The sequence below is a fragment of the Octodon degus genome, unplaced genomic scaffold, assembly GCF_000260255.1.
Source record: "Octodon degus isolate 3935 unplaced genomic scaffold, OctDeg1.0 scaffold00044, whole genome shotgun sequence".
NCBI classification, from domain to species: Eukaryota; Metazoa; Chordata; class Mammalia; order Rodentia; family Octodontidae; genus Octodon; species Octodon degus.
The window spans coordinates 13,118,095-13,136,648 of NW_004524620.1; the positions used below are offsets into that span (position 1 = coordinate 13,118,095).

General features: G+C 50.8%; 2 protein-coding genes across 2 annotated transcripts in view; both read right to left on the reverse strand.

The window, feature by feature from the left end:
* Positions 1–4,036, reverse strand: part of Haus6 (HAUS augmin like complex subunit 6) — a 48,978-nt gene extending 44,942 nt beyond the window's left edge. Inside the window, exons 1-2 of the mRNA XM_023715813.1 lie at positions 3,659–4,036; positions 1,682–1,777 (exon numbers count right to left, since the gene is read on the reverse strand). Of these exons, the coding sequence (XP_023571581.1) occupies positions 1,682–1,777; positions 3,659–3,786 (224 nt within the window). The 5' untranslated portion in view covers positions 3,787–4,036. The remainder of the gene's footprint in view (positions 1–1,681; positions 1,778–3,658) is intronic.
* Positions 4,037–8,573: 4,537 nt separating this feature from the next.
* Plin2 (perilipin 2) overlaps positions 8,574–18,554 on the reverse strand; it is a 15,447-nt gene continuing 5,466 nt past the window's right edge. Inside the window, exons 4-7 of the mRNA XM_023715814.1 lie at positions 18,261–18,442; positions 16,296–16,430; positions 15,168–15,458; positions 8,574–9,056 (exon numbers count right to left, since the gene is read on the reverse strand). Of these exons, the coding sequence (XP_023571582.1) occupies positions 8,925–9,056; positions 15,168–15,458; positions 16,296–16,430; positions 18,261–18,442 (740 nt within the window). The 3' untranslated portion in view covers positions 8,574–8,924. The remainder of the gene's footprint in view (positions 9,057–15,167; positions 15,459–16,295; positions 16,431–18,260; positions 18,443–18,554) is intronic.

The following is an 18,554-nucleotide window of genomic DNA, read 5'->3' on the forward strand; positions in this document are numbered from 1 at the left end:
CAAGTGTAAGGGCCTGAGTTCAATCCCCAGTTCCGCAAAAAAAAAAAAAATATAATAACTATTAGACTTCCACCAATCATGGTGGCATACATTTATAATCCTAGCACTCAGGAGGCTGGGAGGCTGAGGCAGGAGGAGCACTGTGAGCTAGAGGTCAACCTGGGTTACACAGGGAGTTCAAGGCCAGCCTAGACTACATAGTGATACCTTGTCTCCAAAAAAAAAAAAAAAAGAATTATCAAGAATAGATTTGTGGGGGCTGGTGAGATGGCTCAGTGGTCTAAAGCACCTACTTAGAACAAGCTTAGCAAAGCTCAGGGACCACGGTTCAATCCCCCAGCACCACATGCCTGCCAGCCCCGTCCCCTGGTGGGCTGAGGGGGTCTCACACACACACACACAAATAAATAAATAAATAAATAAAATAGAATAGATTTGTTGCTTTTCTATATAGTCTGTTGACCCAATATAAAAATCAAAACAATCTAAACACTTTTTAGACAGAAAAAAAAATCCCAAAATCATATTCAAAATAGCTTAGAAGAAAGACTAATGGGTATACACATTTTTATCTTCTTAAAACTTTCTAATATTCATTGCCTACACAATAGGTTAAATTTAAGAGAAATCATTTTTTCCTACAGCAGCTGGCAAATATATATCACTGAGCAAATAATAAAGATTTATAGCCAGGCACAGTGGCACATGCCCATAATCACCCAGGAGGCTGAGTTAGGAGGATGGATATAAGTTCAAGGCAGAGCCAGCCTGAACTATATGCAGAGCCTGTCTCAAAAAAACAAACATTTATAGAGACCTAGACAATAAAGCAAAACAACACTGCCTATAAGAAAAGCAGTAATAGGAACCACACATGCAATCCCAGCGCTTGAGAGGCTGACACCGGATTGCTACAAGTTCGAGACCAGCTTGGGGGTTACAAAAGTGAGTACAAGGCTAGCTCAAACTGCAGAGTGAGACCCAGTCTTAAAAAAAAATCAGTGAGGCATGGGGCAATGTAAAAAGGGCAAAGCTGAGTTATTTTAAGCAGAAGAGTCATGTCACTGCTTTATCTAAGTTAACAGCACAAACAATGTTACAGTTTTGTTGTTTTTTAACTGGGAATTAAACTCAGGATCTTGCATTTGTTAGGCAGGTACTGTGCCAATGACCTACATCCCTGGCCCAAGAACAGTTTTATGAAACTGTATCTGTATTAATTATGAAATATACAATGACTTGAAGGTGAGCACCAGAAAATAAAGACAAATCCCATCCAGATACACTAAGCTTCAAACCTGAATTTTGTGGCATCCTTCCCAAACCAGAGTCAAAAGGCCAAAATTAACATCTGCCTTACATCAATGCGCAGTCCTTTTTTAAATTTGAGAATAAGACAGACAAGAAAGTATGCAGGGCCAGCTAAAGAGCTCACTGGACTAAAGCGCCTGCTTAGGCAGATGCAGAAGCGCAGAGGCTGGGGTTTGGCCATTCTAAGAAGCACACTGAGCAGGCAACTGGACTGGGCGTGGTGGCACGCGCTTGTAATCCCAGCTCTTTGGGAGGGTGAATACAGGAGGATCACTACAATTCCGATCTATTAGTGAGACTCTGTAGACCCTTACTAAAATACAAAATAATAATAATAATAATAAAAGAAAGTAAATGAATTTTTTCTTACTTGAAAACTTCTTTGGTGAGAGACTGGTCCAGAGTTTGAAACAAAAAATAAGAAACTATGTGAAAGGCATCTCGGTTCAGCTTATCAAACATGTTCCTAGTGATTTAAATGAAAAAGCAGGATGAGAAAAAGGAAAGGACTGGTAAAACCGAACACTGCCCATGGGCACAGCTCTCGCACAGCAAGTGAGGGCCCCCAAATCGGGTCTCCAGCTCTCCCCCAGAACAACATGAACCAAACCACGTAGCATTACAACTTAGCATTACAACTGTCTGGCTTACGTTCCCAAGCCTATCCACGAGTGGAACATCTACGCCTCAAGGAATACAAAAAGCTCCACCTATCCCACTTCCCTACCACCTCTCAAACCCAGTATTTGCTCACAGTACTCTCTATGACACGATTTGTAATATGGAATCTGGGGTAGATTTATTCACCAATCTGTAAGGGAAAAGTCTCTATTTCTTCTGCCCACCAATATATGCCCAGTCCATTACTACAGTGAGCATCTGTCTGCCAGAGAAGTGGCCACATTTGTACACCCAGCACTCTAGGGGCTGAAACAGGAGGATCACAAGTTCCAGGTAAATCTGGGCTGCATTTAGACCCTGTCTCAAAAATAAGTAAGTATCCACTGAATGTCAACAAAAAGTCACTTCTCTTTCCATTCCCACTGCCAGCTTAAGTTTAGGCCTGGTGAAACCTTTCTTCCACTTCTAATCCATTGTCTGTAATGCAACCAGTATTTTTCCAAAATGTAATAAATACTTCAGGGCAAAATACTCTAGAAGGGACTACTGAGTCATACATTGAGGATCATTCAGGTTTTGTCTTTTGAGACAGGGTCTAGCAATGCAGCTGAGGCTAGTCTGGAGTTCACTTTGTAACCTAGGTGGTCTTGAACTCACAGTGATCTTCTGTGTCAGCCTCCCCAGGGCTCGGGTCACAAGTGTGTGCCACCATGTCCGGCTCTGCTTTTTTTTTTTTTTTCCAGAACCGGGCATTGAACTCAGGCCTTTGCGCTTGCCAGGCAAGCACTTATTCTACTGAGCCATCCCCAGCCCATCTGCTTTTCTTAATACCCTTCCCTACTAGTTTGCCAAGTTTGGCGTGCGTTAGTGCGTTAGTGTCCTTACTCAAAAAGTCCCCGCGCCCACCTGCAACCTCCAGCATTCCTATGCTGCCCCGCACTTACCCGCACCCATCCACACCTGCACCCATCTCTGCGCCCTTCCGCACCCACCCTCTCCTACGCAGCCCCGCGCCCACCGCACCGTCCCCGCACCCGTCCCCGCACCCATCCCCGCACCCACGAGCATCCGCACCAGTCCCCGCACCAGTCCCCGCACCCACCCGCTCACCTATGCAGCCTCGCACCCATCCCTGCTCCCACCCACTCCTACGCAGCCCAGCGCCCTCCCGCGCCCATCCCTGCACCCATCCCTGCACCCACCCCCACCCACACCAGTCCCCGCGCCCACCCGCGCACCTACGCAGCCTCGCACCCATCTCCGCTCCCACCCACTCCTACGCAGCCCCGAGCCCTCCCGCGCCCACCCCCGCGCCCACCCACGCACCTACGCAGCCTCGCACCCATCTCCGATCCCACTCACTCCTACGCAGCCCCGCGCCCACCCGCAACCGTCCCCGCGCCCTTCCGCGCCCATACCCGCACCCACGCGCACCCGCACCAGTCCCCGCGCCCACCCGCGTACCTACGCAGCCTCGCGCCCATCTCCGCTCCCACCCATTTCTACGCAGCCCCGTGCCCACCCGCACACGTCCCTGCGCCCTACCGCGCCCATCCCCGCACCCATCCCCGCATCCACGCGCACCCGCACGAGTCCCCGCGCCACCCGCGCACCTATGCAGCCTCGCACCCATCCCCGCTCCCACCCACTCCTACGCAGCCCCGCGCCCCCCAGCGCCGCCACGCAGCCACGCCAGTCCCCGCGCCCGCCCGCCCCGCCTCCTTACACGCCGAGGTGCGCGTGCGACGCGAGCTTCCCGCTGGCCGCGGCCGCGGGGCCGGGCTCGAAGCCGAGCGCCCGCAGGTACATCCAGAGGTGCTGCTTCTCGAAGGACGCGAGGCCGCCCGCGCTCATCTTCACGGCGGCGAGGCGACTTCACGGAAAGCGCGGCACGAGCGGCCGAGAGGCTGTCGGGACCTCACCACAGGCCGCCGGAAGCCGCGGCGGGCGCTCCCTCCCCGCCGCCCGCCGCTCGCTCGCGCCGGGCCATGGCAGGCCGAACGGCCGAGAGGCTCAGGAAACGGAACGGTCAGAACGGCCGAGGCGGGGCCGCCACAAAGCGAGCCTCCCGCGCTTCCAGAAGAGCTGCGCGCATGTGCGCCGGCTTCCGGGAACGAAAGCCCGCCCGGAAGACTACGGCTCCCGCGATGCAGCGCGCCCGCCGCCCGTCCTGCCCGGCCGCGGAACTACAAGGCCCAGAGTGCATTGCGCGGCCGGCTGGCGAGCCCTTGCCCCGCCTTCCTCCGTTCGTAAGGTTCACTGTTTCTTTCCTCCTGCTGTACATGATTAAGTTAAATGAAAGCTTTAGAGTACTGTGGCTCAGTGCAGTAAGAAAGCCATCTTGGCCGACCAGTGAGCCAACCTCTGAACCCCAGCTGTCGTTAGTGAAAGGTGTATTCTAGAAGGCTGCACCCACGCCCGAGATCGCCGCTCGGGGCTAGGACGGGTTCAGCCCGGCAGCAGGAGAAGGCCGCGAGTTCCTTCCTTCCTTCCTTCCTTCCTCCCTCCCTCCCTCCCTCCCTCCCTTCCTTCCTTCCTTCCTTCCTTCCTTCCTGTGCCCGGTCGCACCCCAGACCTTCCGCGCCGCCGAGCTGCCACGGGGCCCTCCGCTGAGCTTTTCCCGGCAGCACGCTCCAGCCCAGCCCGGCTCGCGCAGCACTGGGGCGTGGCTACGGGGTGCTGTCTGGCTCCACGCCGCCGGCTCTGGCAGTTGCTGCCTCCTGTGAGGCGGCACTGAGCCCAGCCTCCGGGAAGCCTGTGCCATGCCCTGTCACCCCGCTTTCTGGAGGTCAGCTAGGTCCCTCCGGAGAGCTGGATCTCAGTTCGAGAACTCAGCGTAGTTCTCTCTCCCCAGCGTGGCTCCTGGAGTGTGCTGTGTCTGCACTGGTGTCCGCGCAGATAAGCTTTGCAGTACCTTACTTCTCAGTTAATTGTTCTCTTCTCCAAAAGCCACACCATCTTCTGCGCTCGGCCAGCCTCCTACTCTCATGATCCTCAACCTGGAACTTAGCAATATCTGCAACACCTTCATCATCTCAGTCACAACCTGATTTTCCATCCCGGTCCCTCTAGATCTTATTTCAAGAGTCCCTAAACCACCAGAATCTCTAACCCTTTTCTCTCTGCGTTTCTTGCCATTGTTACAGTCGTTAACTTCAACAAATCATCAGCTCTTTAGGCCCTTTCTCTTTGATGGATGTTTTGGCAAAATGTGAATCGTGTGAAATCCAGCTCTCGGGCTGGGGAGATGGCTCAGTGGAATAAGCGCTTCCCTGGCAAGCACAAGGGCCTGAGTTCAATCCCCGGTTCTGGAAGAAAAAAAAAAAAAAATCCAGCTCTCTACCTAGTCTACTTCTGCAATTTAGCAGATAAGGGACAATTATGCCTGTTCACACTCAAAATTGATAACTCAAATTCTAGGCCTGCCCCTGAACACAAATTCTAGGTATTTTCTCAGATACCTCCCTCACTCCTCTCTCTGTCAAACACAAAATGAATGCACAAATTTAAATGTACTTATGCACTTCGATCTGTTGTATCTCTGGCCTATATTTTATGGTTTGTGATGTCTACCCATAGCCTCATCTGGTCATAGACGGGGCTTTTGCAGAGTTGTCTGGACAGAGTGTGTGGATTGTGTGGGATTGATTCATGGCTCAATGCTAGGATCCAGGGTGTGGGTGCCACCCACCCTGAGTGGCCTGGATAAGATATAAGGGACAGAAAGCTCTGTGGTCGTCTCCTGCTGCTTTGCTGCCTTCTTTCCACCATGAACTTTTTCTCCTCTGTGGTGTCCCTCTGCTGTGCCACCCTGCCTTGGCGCCTGGCGATTGTGGACTGAAACCTCTACAGACTAGGAGTTAAATAAACCTTTCCCCTTGAATTTTGGTTGCCAAGTGTTTTGTCTCAGCAACAACAAAAGTAACCAAGACACCATATTATATTGTCCCGTATATGACCAATGAGAATCGCTTTAAATTGGCTTTTTCAAGGAGGTCTAAGCACATTTTGTACATTTTCTGTCTCAGACCTGGAATCAGCCATTTCTTAAGGAAACTTTTGCTTCTTTTATCAGGAAGTGGTGTTTTGTGACCACAACCTGGACAGTAGGGATATTCATAGCTACCGGGTTGGCCACTGTTGTTGGGGACCACAAATTCACAATGGCTAATTTGGCATATTTCCCTAAGGGATGATTGAACCCTGGGACTACTGGCGTCACCCTTTTGAGATTTCCCATAAACTGTTTAGGCATGAGCCATCCTCTCCCACCCACTAAGACTAAACTAAGACCACTGTTATAGTTTGTGTCTAGCTGTCCCCCCAAAGCCTCATTCATGGAGAGGGCTTCTAGAGATTTTGATTAATTCATTATGCAGTGCTGGGGTTACGGGTGTGAGTGCTACACCCGGTCTGGAACAGATACCAACAGATGCCCCGAATGCACCATAAGGGAGACAGACTTGCTCTCTTGCCACTGCTGCTGCTGCTCCTGCCTCTTGCCTTTGCCCTTTGCTGTTTTCCACTGCCACAGCTGCTGTCCTCTGCCCTGTGCCCCTCTGCCTTAGAGCCAGCCGAGTATGGACTGAAACCTTCACTGTGAGCAAAATAAACCTTTCCTTCTTTGATTTGGGATGTTGGGCATTTTGTCCCAGCAATGAGCGAACAATAACTGAGACAACCACTAAGATGATGATGAGGATGATGAGGATGAGGATCATAATGCAGTATCAGGAATTGAATCAGCACCTCATACTTGCCAGGCAGGTGCTGTGCTGCTGAGCTATCTCCCTAACCCAACCAGTAATAGTAAAAAACACTCCAGGGCAAGATCCTTCTTAGCATAAGGTCATCTTCCTCTGACCTGGACATGGAATCTCCCACCCCCTACATAAGTCCCACCCACTAAGACTAAACTAAGACCACTGTTATAGTTTGTGTCTAGCTGTCCCCCCAAAGCCTCATTCTCTAGGAGAGGGCTTCTAGAGATTTTGATTAATTCATTACTAAAATTGTCTCTTCATAATACTAAATTTGTCTCTTTGTTTCTTATTCCATACTTTGCTGGACCTCCTCATACAAGCAGCTGGGGGTCTTGGCCAGGTCCCCGGTATATGGGATTAGTCATTGTTTCTACAATTTACTTATATAATTTAGACTTATTTGATGTTATTTGGGGCCAAGCACTGCTCTGAGCATTCATAAATGTTAATAATTTAATCTTGATAAAAACCTAGCACAATTGTCATTTTCGGGTGAGAAAATAGAGGCAGTGAGCTATTAAGGAATCATATTGGGTCACACAGGAAGGGGCACAGCAGGATTATACAGCTGGAGGTGGTGGTGCCTGCCTGTGGTCCCAGCACTCAGGAGGCTGAGGCAGGATGATGGCCATGAGTTGAGGCCATTCTGGGCCACAAAGTTCAAGGCCAGCCTGGACTACACAGCGAGACCCTGTCTCAAAAATCGAGGTCTGAGCCCTCGCCCAACGTGCTGTGCCCTCCCCGGTCACCCTGTTTGTTCACTCACATGCCCCCCTCTTTCCAGGCTAAGGGAAAGCAAACCCATCTTTACTGGGGATTGAACCCAGGACCTTTATTCACTGAGCTACATCCCCAACCCCACTTTTTTTTTTTTTTTTTTTTTTGAGAGTGGCTTGCTCTGTAATTCAGGCTAGGCTTAAACTCACTTTCTAACCCAGCCCGGCCTCCAACTCTTGGTGACCTACTGTCTCAGCCTCCCAAGAGAGCTGGGATCACAAGTGTGTACCACCATGCCTGGCTCATCTTTTCTTTTTCTTTTTTCTTTTTTGTATTTACCACAGAGTCTACAGGGTCTCATTACACAGATCAGACTTGTAGTGATTCTCCTGTTTTCAGCCTGTCAAGAGCTGCCCAGTCTCAACTGCTGTCTCAGTGCCCCCTGGGGGCCAGGCTGGCATGGCATGCCCAGGATCGAACTCAGTCCCTGCGTGTGCCTAAGCAGGCACTGTAATCCACTGAGCTATCTGGCTGGTCCCCCAGCCCTTTTAAAAATGTTTTTATTTTGAGCCAGGCCACTCTGAACTGCATAGTAAAACCCTGTTTCCAATTTTTTTTTTAATTTTGAGATAGGGCCTACCTTAGTTACATGGGCTGGGCTGACACTTGTGAGTCTCAGCCTCCCAAAGGGCTGAGCTAACAGGCACAGGCCACACCTAGAAAAAGCCAAACCTTGACCAGTAGGCAGAGCCACTGAGATCCCAAAGACGTAAGTAGGGGCTATGCTATCAAAAGAAGCAGGCCTGGCTCCTTAGGGACCCCCTCAAAAAAAAAAGTTCAATAAAAGCAAATAAACAAAAAACCCACTCTGGGGCCAGCCAAATAGCTCAACTGCTTCAAGGGTCTATAAACAGGCGCAGGGGGCGGGGGTCTGATCACCAGGCCTGCTGTGCCAGCCCCGCCCCTGGGGCCTGCTGAGATGACAATTGAGACTGGGCATGGTAGGGCATACCTGCAATCCCAGCTCTGGGAGGCTGTAAACAGGCAGACCACTAGGAGTCCGATCTAGTAGTGAGACCCTGAACACCCTTGTAGACCCTTCCCTAAAATACAAAAACAAGTAAATAAATAAAACCCACTCTGATTCAAGTTATAGGCTCAATTTTTATTACAGGCTTTGTAACAAACTTTTGCCGGCATTGAGGGAGGGCTCACTGCGCAGTCCCAGGCGGCCTCCAAGTCTCAGCAAGCCTCTTGCCTCAGCATCCTGAGTGCTGGGACTCCGTGTGTGCACCCACCAACACGCCCAGCCTCAGCAATTCAACTTTGAAGGATTACACAGAAAAGGTCTTACGGAAGTTAAACCAATCAGGTTCACTACAGTTAAAAATCAAGCACCAGAACAGGGAGTAGTACGCCCACATGCCACAGGAATATATACAGGAGCACACGTGAAGTTTAATGTGATACAAATTTTATATTCAAACAAAAGCAGCATTTTACATTAGGTACTCAGTGCCTCGCCCCAGAGGACCGGTCGCTGGCACGTGACCGATTTGCTGCCTCCTCCTCCTCATCCCAAGGTATAATATCCGGAATTTCGTCCGCCTCCGACGTCAGGTCTGTGGCAGGGAAACCAAACACCTGTAGGAGAAGACTGTGGCCGTCACACACCGGCCAAGTGAACGCCCAGGCCCACGCGGCCTCAGAGGAGCAGAGGCGGCCTTTGCGTAGGCCGGCCACGCCTCAGACATCAACAAAGGGGGGGTGGCCCTCCAAGCCACAGGTGCTGGGCAAGCACTAATGGATCGCTCTCCCTTCTTCCCTCCCTCTCTCCCTCTCTGTTTTCTGAGACAGGGTCTTACTCTGTGGCCCAGGCTGTACTTGAGCTCTTGATCTATCTGCCTCTGCTGCCTGAGTGTAAAATGTTTATTTTTTTTAAATTATTTTTCTTTATTTATTTTTAATATTTATGTTGGGGGGGGCCAGCTCAGCCCACCAGGGAGCGGGGCTGGCTGGCATGTGGTGCTGGGGATTGAACTGCAGTCCCTGTGCTTTGCTTAGCTTGTTTTAAGTAGGTGCTTTAGACCACTGAGCCATCTCACCAGCCCCTAACATGTTTCTTTAAAAGGAAGCTAACACCTATAATCCCAGCCCTCGGGAGGCTGAGGCAAGAGGGTCACTGAGACCAGCCTGGGCTGCAGAGTGAGGTCAAGGCCAGCCTGAACTGCATAGGGAGAGCTTGTCTCAAAAATCAAATCAAAACAAAACAAAAAAAGCAGGGCTGAGGATGTAGTTCAGCAACACAGTGCCTGCCTGGCAAGCATGAGGACTTTTAAGTTTGATTCCTAGTATAAATAAATAAAATTTAAAAAAACAATTTAAAAATGAAATGGCTACAATGGTAAGCCTGGTACGGTAGGCTGCGGAGGAGCATGGATTAGAGCCCAGTCTAGCCCACCTAGTAGGTCAAGGCCAACCTCAGCTCCACCAGAGACTGTCTTAAAATATCAAAACTAAAATGAAACAGTACATTTGATATTATGTCTAACGTCAGACCCAAATGAACACTGTAAGGAATAGTTTTTTAAAAAGGCCCGGGCTTCAAGGCGCATTGGAGGCCATTCTGGACTGCAGGACTGCAGACAGTCTGGCACAAGAGCGCGCTCTGGTTGTCCCCCACAGTCTGTGGCTTCCTGCACTTCCCCGGGGGCCCAGGGCCAGCACTGGGAGGCTGAAGTGGGAGGACACGAGAGAGCGCGGGAGCCCAGCCCGGGCAGCCTAGGAACTTGGGAGGCCGCACAGCAACACAGAAATAAAGGAATTCGAGGAAGGACAGGAGGAAGGAGAGGAGAGGAAGTGAAAAGAGCAGGCTGTGGCGTGTGGACTAGACATACTTGCAAGAAGTCCCAAAGGAAAACCCCTCTGGAGAGTCCTGCCCCTCGCTCCCTTCTCTCAGCCTTACACAACACTGCACCAGCAGCCCGGGTTGCTGGCCAGCCTAACTCCTGCCCACTGGGGCTGGAGACCCGGAGCCCTGAGCCAAGGCCCGCGCGGACCCCAGGCCTGCGGGCTCCAGCTGCCTCCCTCTCGCTGCACCCCCATCTTACTCCAGGACAGCAGCGCCCCTACACTTAGGGTTGGGGCTGCAGCTTCCTCATGATAAAGCTGGTCCTTGCTGTAGGACTGTCTCTCCTTTTTCTTACAAAGCTCCTTATGTACCATACACATATGCTAGCAAGTGTTCTCCAGGAAGGGCTGGGAATAGAGCTCAGGGCAAGGGTCCTGGGCTCAATCTCCAGTGCCACGGAAAAACCACCTATTTTCTATTACATGTATATTTCAATGTCCAATAAACTACTTGGTTGTTGTGTTTTGTTTTTTTGAGACAGGGTCTAGTAGGCAGTTCAGGCTGGCCTCAAAATACAGCAATCCTCCTGCCTCAGCCTGCAGCGCTGGGATTACAGGTGGGCGCCACATCAGGCTTATTTGCTCTATTAATGTCTGTTTTACTATCTTACTAGGTCTTATTTATGGAAAGGAATAGTTAATGCTTAATTTTTTTTCTCTTAATTTCTTTAACATTTCCCCCCAATTTTGCATGTCTATATCTGGTAATCTAAACAACTAATTTGAAGACAACACTATGTAATGCAACAAATATTGCTGAATTCAGATTTCGTGAAATTCTGTATCATTTCTAATGGTTTTCTATTATCATTATTTTGTATTCTCTTTAAAAATATAAAAGATGACAATAACTAAATCTTATTATCACTATTTTTACCCAGCATAAAAAGCAACAGGCAGCTGTCACACAGAGAATAGAAGCAGAGGGGTGGGGCTGGGGAAATAGCTCAGTAGAATAAGCGCTTGCCTGGCAAGTTCAGGGGCCTGAGTTCAATCCCCGGTTCCACCAAAAAAAAAAAAAAAAAAAAGCAGAGGTATTTTCTGGGCCACAAAGCAGGAAGCTGTAACAATGTTAGGATGGAGATGCCCATCTCGATAAGAGCTTCTAGCGGCCAAAACTTCCAGCTCTACCTCCCAAGTGAGGATGGACTCGCGGGCAAAGGCAGCATGAGCCCCCTTTGTGAAAGGTGCTCAGTAAACAGGAATTTTTGCATCTTTTTGAGACAGGGTCTCTCTGTTCAGGCTGGCCTCGAACTCCCAAAGACAATTCTGCCTCTGCCTGGAGTGCTGGAATACAGGCATGCATCACTAGGCCTGGCTATTTTTAATTCCTTAAGTACCAACACACACACACACACACACACACACACACACACACACACAAATATCCCTTCCAAAGTCATACATGGGCCAGGCAAGGGAGATTTCTGTACAGAATGTTGGAGGCTGCATACTCAGCTTTGGTTTTGTGACTACCACCAATACACAATTCTAGCCTCCAAGACGGTGTGCAAGAGCCACAGGTACAGTTTCCTCGCAGTCTGCATGTCCAGAATAAGTCAGGGTCGCATTTCCCCTAGACAATCTCAAATGTCAGCTTGTCACTGCACTTCACTGTGACAGTGTGGGCTGGGAAGGAAACAGGAGCTAGGGGCAGCCAGGGTCTTCACAGTGACTTTCATTTACCCCTTTGTGCTCTTGCCTGACCCATCTGCACAGGGCTCTTCAGCAAGGTAGCACAAGTATCATTTCACAGATTTGTAAAATAAATCCCCATTTCACTGATGCAAACAAGAATAGCTGCAGAGCATCAGAGCAGGAAGGTAAAGTGCATTTTGCTGCAAAGATGGTCAGGGACCCAGGCCGAATCGCAATCCCAGGCATGCTGTGACATTGCTGAGGCCAGAGCCCCTCCCTGCAAGGACAGAGCTGACAACGCATTCTTTCCAAGATAACCCAGCTGCAGGCTAGCATCCCAGGACACTCGCGGGGTGCTCACGGAGATCCTCGGGGGGCACCGCACCCCGCACCTACCGTGGACATCACAGGCCCAGCATCCTTACGACAGATGTCCAGGAGACGGCACTGGCCGTGTTCAGGATGCAGGGTCTGCTTCTCATGGTCTCATTTGTTCTTCATGGTGGTGGTGGTGCACTTTGAACCCAAGGTCTCCGACTGAGCTACCTCCCCAGGCTTCGTAAATCTTGAGCCGGTGGGTAAGTTCCTCAGTGGCCCAGGCTGGGCTCGAATTTGCAATCCTCTTGCCTTACCCTTCCTGAGTGGTAGAACTGCAGGTGTAAGCCACCCCAGGCAGCTAGCGCGTGCTTGTCCTAACCTTCACAGCTTGGGCCAGTGGTGGCCGTACGAACAGAACGCCACGTGCGGCCCACTAACCTGCAGACCAAGGTGAGTGTGTGCGGCACTGACAACACAAAACCAGAACACTGCATTTATTTTTACGGCACAATGCATGTTCTTTCGTTATATAAAAGTAACTGAATGTGTGAGGCTACGGCAGGCTCACACGTGAGGTAACGGTTAGCCCTGACACCAATTCTGGAAAGACTAACCTTGCCCAGTTAGCTTCTTTTTGCATTACGAGGGGTTGAGCGGGACCTTGCGCTTGCCAGCCGAGTTCGCTTTGAACGGAAACTTTCCTGTGACGCACACGGGCTCGCCTGCACACTCTCAAGCAAGGGCCAGAGCACTGCAGCTCTGCTGTTCCTCCTCACCTGCACTGAACAACGGGAGCGGCCAGGGTTGGCGCGCACGCTTCCCGAGGCATGAAGCCTGGCACACTAGTGCTTATTCTAGTAAAGTGAGGATGTAGAGTTCTCGGACGAGGGGGCATGCTAGCCCTGAAGGCAACGGTAAAATGATTGTTATCACGTACAGCGTCTGGGTAGTCATGTTTGTTGTCTTTTGGGGGTCTCACTATGCAGCTCAGGCTGGTCTTGAGCTCACTTTGTAGCCCAGGCTGCCCTTAATCAATCCTCCTGTCTCAGCCTTCTGAGTGCTGGGATAACAGGCATGCACCACTAGGCCTGGCTTGTACTTTTTCATTTTGAGGCAGGGTTTTGCTAAATTGCCCAGACCGAACTCAAACTTCTAGTCTTCCTTCCTCGGTCCCTGAGTACCTGGAACTGTAGCCATGTCATGTGCCACCATGGCTGGCTATGTGGGGACATTTTTTTTTTTTTTTTAATAGTTTATTTATTTATTGTGTGTGTCTGTGTGTGTGTGTGGCCAGCTCAGCCCACCAGGGGGCGGGGCTGGCTGGCATGTGGTGCTGGGGGATCGAACCGTGGTCCCTGTGCTTTGGTAAGCTTGTTCTAAGTAGGTGCTTTAGACCACTGAGCCATCTCACCAGCCCTGTGGGGACATTTTTAAAATAAAATTTCTCAGAGTGGTTACTTCTGCTCAGAGTCCTAGCTAGTAGGTTAAAGCAAGCTGAAAGTGGACAAGAAGCAATCAATGGCTGACACTTTTTGATGTGGTTTATTGAGACAGGATCTTGGCTATGAGGTACAGGCTGGCCAAGAACTCCAGCAATCATCCTGCCTCAGCCTCCTGAGTGCTGGGGTCACAGACATGCATGCCATGCCCTGCTGGCTCACTTTTAAGTGGCCCCTTGGCAAGAAATACCTACTGTCTCTGCCTGAGACGGACAGTTACCCACTTGCTTCCTTTCAGTTCTGATTCCTTTCACAAGGTAGTTGGCCACTGCTAGGTCTTTTCTGACCTAAAATGCACTCCCAGTTGGCAGATGGAGCCCAGCACGACGCTTGCTGCAGTCAGCCTGCAGCGTGCACAGCGACTCACACTCTCTGTGAGTGTCGGCACTGAATAGGGCTTTCACGCCAAGCTGCACCACAGCCCTTTGGCGTAGGGGGCGGGGGGCGGGGCTTAAGCAGTTTCACTGCATGGGCTGGGCCCACACTCTGCTTCTCCTGCCTCAGCCTCCTGGAGTGCTGAGACTCCAGCCACGTGCCACCACACCAGCATCTTCCTTCTTGTGATGGCTTCGCTATGTTGGCAAGGCTGACCCCAATTCCCTAGCCTCGAGGGTCCTCCCGTCTCAGCCTCCCAAGCAGCTGAGATGACAGATGCGTGCCACTGCATCCAGCTGAATGCTGGCTTGTCTGAAACCTGCCGCTGCCCACGCTCATCCTGCACCATCGGCCTCGCGATGCCAGCACCACGCCGAAAGCCCCAACAGGCCGGCTGGGATTCGCGGGTGTGTGTTAGCAATGCCATCAATCAGCTCTATGAAAGCAACACACAAAGCACGTGGAGCAACAGCTGACCCACTTGCTAGTTTATTGATTTCCAAGGCAGTGTCCCTTCATAAGGACTGAAACCCTACATGGAGCTGTGCAAGCATGTATCACGGGATAAACCCGAGGAGGATGCGCGCTCTGACCACGCAGCAGTGGCTGGAGAAACATGAAGGCACATTTAAATACACGGTGGCAACACCACGCCCCCCGAATGAGACCACGTGAATGCGTGTGCCCGAGTCACAGCCAGGATCTGACAAGGGTGACATGCCTTTCCTACCACCCCCACAATACAATTTATCTGCTAATGCCGGAAACTTTAAAGCTCTTAATCCAGCTGGAAACACCACCACCTAAGCCCTTGGCCCAGGACCTACTTTCCCAGCCAGGAGTCAGCGATCGGGTTCATTTCTATGGCACAGAAAGCCTGGCCCGGCCGCACTCAGCAAGGTGACAGGACGGGCTAAGGTGCTCTGTGCTCAGGCTGCCGACTAGTCTGGTCCAACTCTGTGCCCGGGCCCCGAGTGTGCTGGGACTCGGCCAGCTGGGGGTAAAAGGGACCTACCAGCCAGTTGAGGGGCGTGTTGTTAACAAGGTAATCCATTACGTCATCTAAAGACTCCTTCATCCTCTGCAGCTGCCCTTTGCTAGAGGTCAGCAGGCTGTCAGACACTTCTGCAAAGGACGCCGCATTGCGGAACACGGAGTAGACGTCACCAGCCATCATGCCCAAGCGGCGGGCCTGGTCCTGGATGTCACGCGGCAGCCCCTGGACGCTGCCCAGCAGGGTGTGGCACGTGGTCTGCAGCTGCTGAGTCAGGCTGCGGGCAATGACGAGAGTACGGGACTCGATGTGCTAAAAATAAGACACACAAGAGTTAGAGCGGATCAAACGGGCCACGAACGAACGACCTCACTCCTGGGGGCTGAGTGTGGCTCTGCTGTGTACGTGGATTCGCGGACCTTTTAAAGCTGTCATCAGCACAGCAGGTGCAGGAAGTGGGTGCAGGCCAATGGTGCTAGCTAGGAATTCAAATGTCACAGCTCTGAACATGAGCTCGGTCTACACAACAGCTAGAAATAGCTGAGTGGGGTTCTGCAGTAATGCCCCAGTCTCCAAGGCTCATCTTAAGCTTGGAGAAACATAACAGGCAGGAGACCCCAGACAGAATGAAATGTCCTCCATGCTAGGAGCGTCATTTAGATTTTCTACCCTCAGGTGAGATGGCACGATGTGAAACCCGCAGTACAAATCCTTATGATGAATGTTATTGTTATGTATACCCAAAACGTACCAAACAAATTTATTCTTCAAAATGCCCCTGCTGGCTGTAGGGGTATGAAGAGCCACTTTGTGGAACTGTTACGTGCAACACGCGATTCCTCCCGTCCGAACTCCAGGCCTCTACTGCCCTCTCCTCCACACTCACTGCCCTCAGACCTGCATGCTGCACCTGCCAGCCGCCCTGGGACCCCCACCCCGGCCGGGGGGTCACACACTGTACCATAATGCTGCCACGTAAAGTCACTCACTTCCTCCCTAGTTCTGCTGTTCTGCCGCGGAATAAGCAACTTATATCCATCATATTGTTCAAGCTCAAAAGAAATTATTCTAAGAGAAATTAAGGGAAAACTGGAGTCTGACAGGAAGGCCCTCGGAACACGGAGGGCCGGGCCATGCTGGCCCGCTCACCTCCGCGCAGTGCGACTCATCGGAGTCGTCGTGGCCAACGCTTCTCTTCCACTCCACCCACGAGAGGTACAGCTTGTCCTGCGCATCCTGGATCTTCTGGTTGGCACTATGCACGTTCTTCCTGGCATATTCAATCTAGAACACAGTGAAGTAAGACGAGAGAACATACAGTCAGACTTTCGTGTCAGCCTGCTAAAACCCAAAAAGTAGGGCTGACGTAGCTCAGTGGCGAGCACTACCTAGCACACCCAAGGCCTCAGTTTAATCCCCAGTATGCCAAGAGGGAAAAAAAGAGAAAGAAAACAAAGGCAGAGAGGAAAGGAGGGGAGGAGGGAGAGAGGGAGGGAGGGAAGAAATACAGTAAAAACCAAGACTTTGAATGAGAACCATCCCGCCTTGTTATTTATCATCAATGCGTGTAGTCAAGCACACTGCAGCAGCTCTTTACTGCTCCTACGTAACTAATAACTAATTTAACCACTCACGCAAAATGTACCCTCGGTTTACCACAGGTGAGACCCTGCAACGCTTGTGCGTGAGTCAAGGACAGGCTGGGATTATAAGGAAGGGGATGGTTCTCATTTAAAGTCTTGGTTTTTACTGAATTTCTTCCCTCCCTCCCTCTCTCCCTCCTCCCCTCCTTTCCTCTCTTACTTTGTTTTCTTTCTCTTTTTTTCCCTCTTGGTATACTGGGGATTAAACTGAGGCCTTCCTCTTTCCTGCTACAGCTGCCAACTTCCTCTTCCAGGAATGTGTTTCACAGTGGGACAGTACACAACGTCCTTCAACGTGGCAATCTTCCAGGCCCCACAATAGGCCATTGTGAGGTACTAATTAGTCCTTTTTTTTTTTTTTCAGTACCAGGGATTGAACTCAAGACCCTGCACTCGCCAGGCAGGCGCTTACTCTACTGAGCTATCTCCCTGGCCCTAGTCCTTTACAGTTGATGCTAAACAAATCTGCACAGGCTTTTATCTGTAGGAAATCATCCTACAATTATAGCTGTTCTAGGTACAGGTGTGTTGACTGTATTTCCATTTATTTTACTGCTTTTTTAATGTATTTACACAGGGTCTACAGGTCTCCCTACATCACAGATCGGACTCATAGTGATCCTCCTGTTTTCAGCCTCCCAAGCACTGGGATTACAAGCACGCGCCACCACCCAGTCTCAACTGCCTGGGGTCTGGGCCAGCACGGCACACAGGGAATCGAATCCCCCGTCACTGGGCCTGCCTAAACAGGTGCTGCAGTCTGCTGAGCTACCTGGCTGGGCCTCACTGTGTTTCTAGAACAGTCCCTTGGTCCACTCCCATTCCTAAATGCACCAGAAATACACAGCACAGCTTTCTCAACCATTACCGACAGCACCGAAGTTGGTATCACAGCTCGAGGGAGGGGTCTCGACAGCTTAGAGTAAAACCAGCGACACTCAGGGCTTTCAGCTACTTACACTTTCTTTTCTCAGAGCTGTCCGTATGTTCTCTGCCTATTTCTTTTTCTTTCAAATTGCTTCTAAAAATCAAAATTCTTAGCCAGGTGTGGTGGCACAACCCTGTCATCCCAGAGGATCACTGAGTTCAAGGCTAGCCTGGGGTACAAGGTGAGTTCAAGGCCAGCCTAAACCGCATGGTTGGGGCTGGTGAGATGGCTCAGTGGTCTAAAGCACCTACTTAGAACAAGCTAAGCTAAGCAAAAACACAGGAACCGCAGTTCAATCCCCAGCACCACATGCCAGCCAGCCCGCCCCCTGGTGGGCTGAGCTGGCCACACACACACAAAATAAATGAATAAATAAATAAAAATTAAAAAAAAAAAAATAAACCGCATGGTTGAGACCCTGTCTCAAAAAGACCAAAATGAAAATTTCTTAAAAATCAGAATCCTGGCTTTCACGACTCCACTGCTCTCCTTTCCCGAGCTAGAAGGACCCCCTTCAAGCCCACTGAGTGTAGCCGTACTCACCAGGTGCACAGCCGAGTAGAGCTGAGAAATGGTCTCCAGGCCCTTCTGCCTGGCATCCGTCACCCTGCTGAGCGCCTGCTGGTAGGCCCGGGAGCGGAGCTTGCTGGACAGGGACCCCAGCCTGACATAGTAGCTCGGCTTCTGGACCATGTCGAATCCTTCTACTTTTTTTGCTTCTTTTTCTGAAGAAAATAAGGGCAAAAATTTTAAGCGATCAACACTGTGTAAGGAGGCCTGAAATCTCACCTGGGTCCTCGCTTGCTTCATTCGCCCACGAACCTAGCAGATGCACTC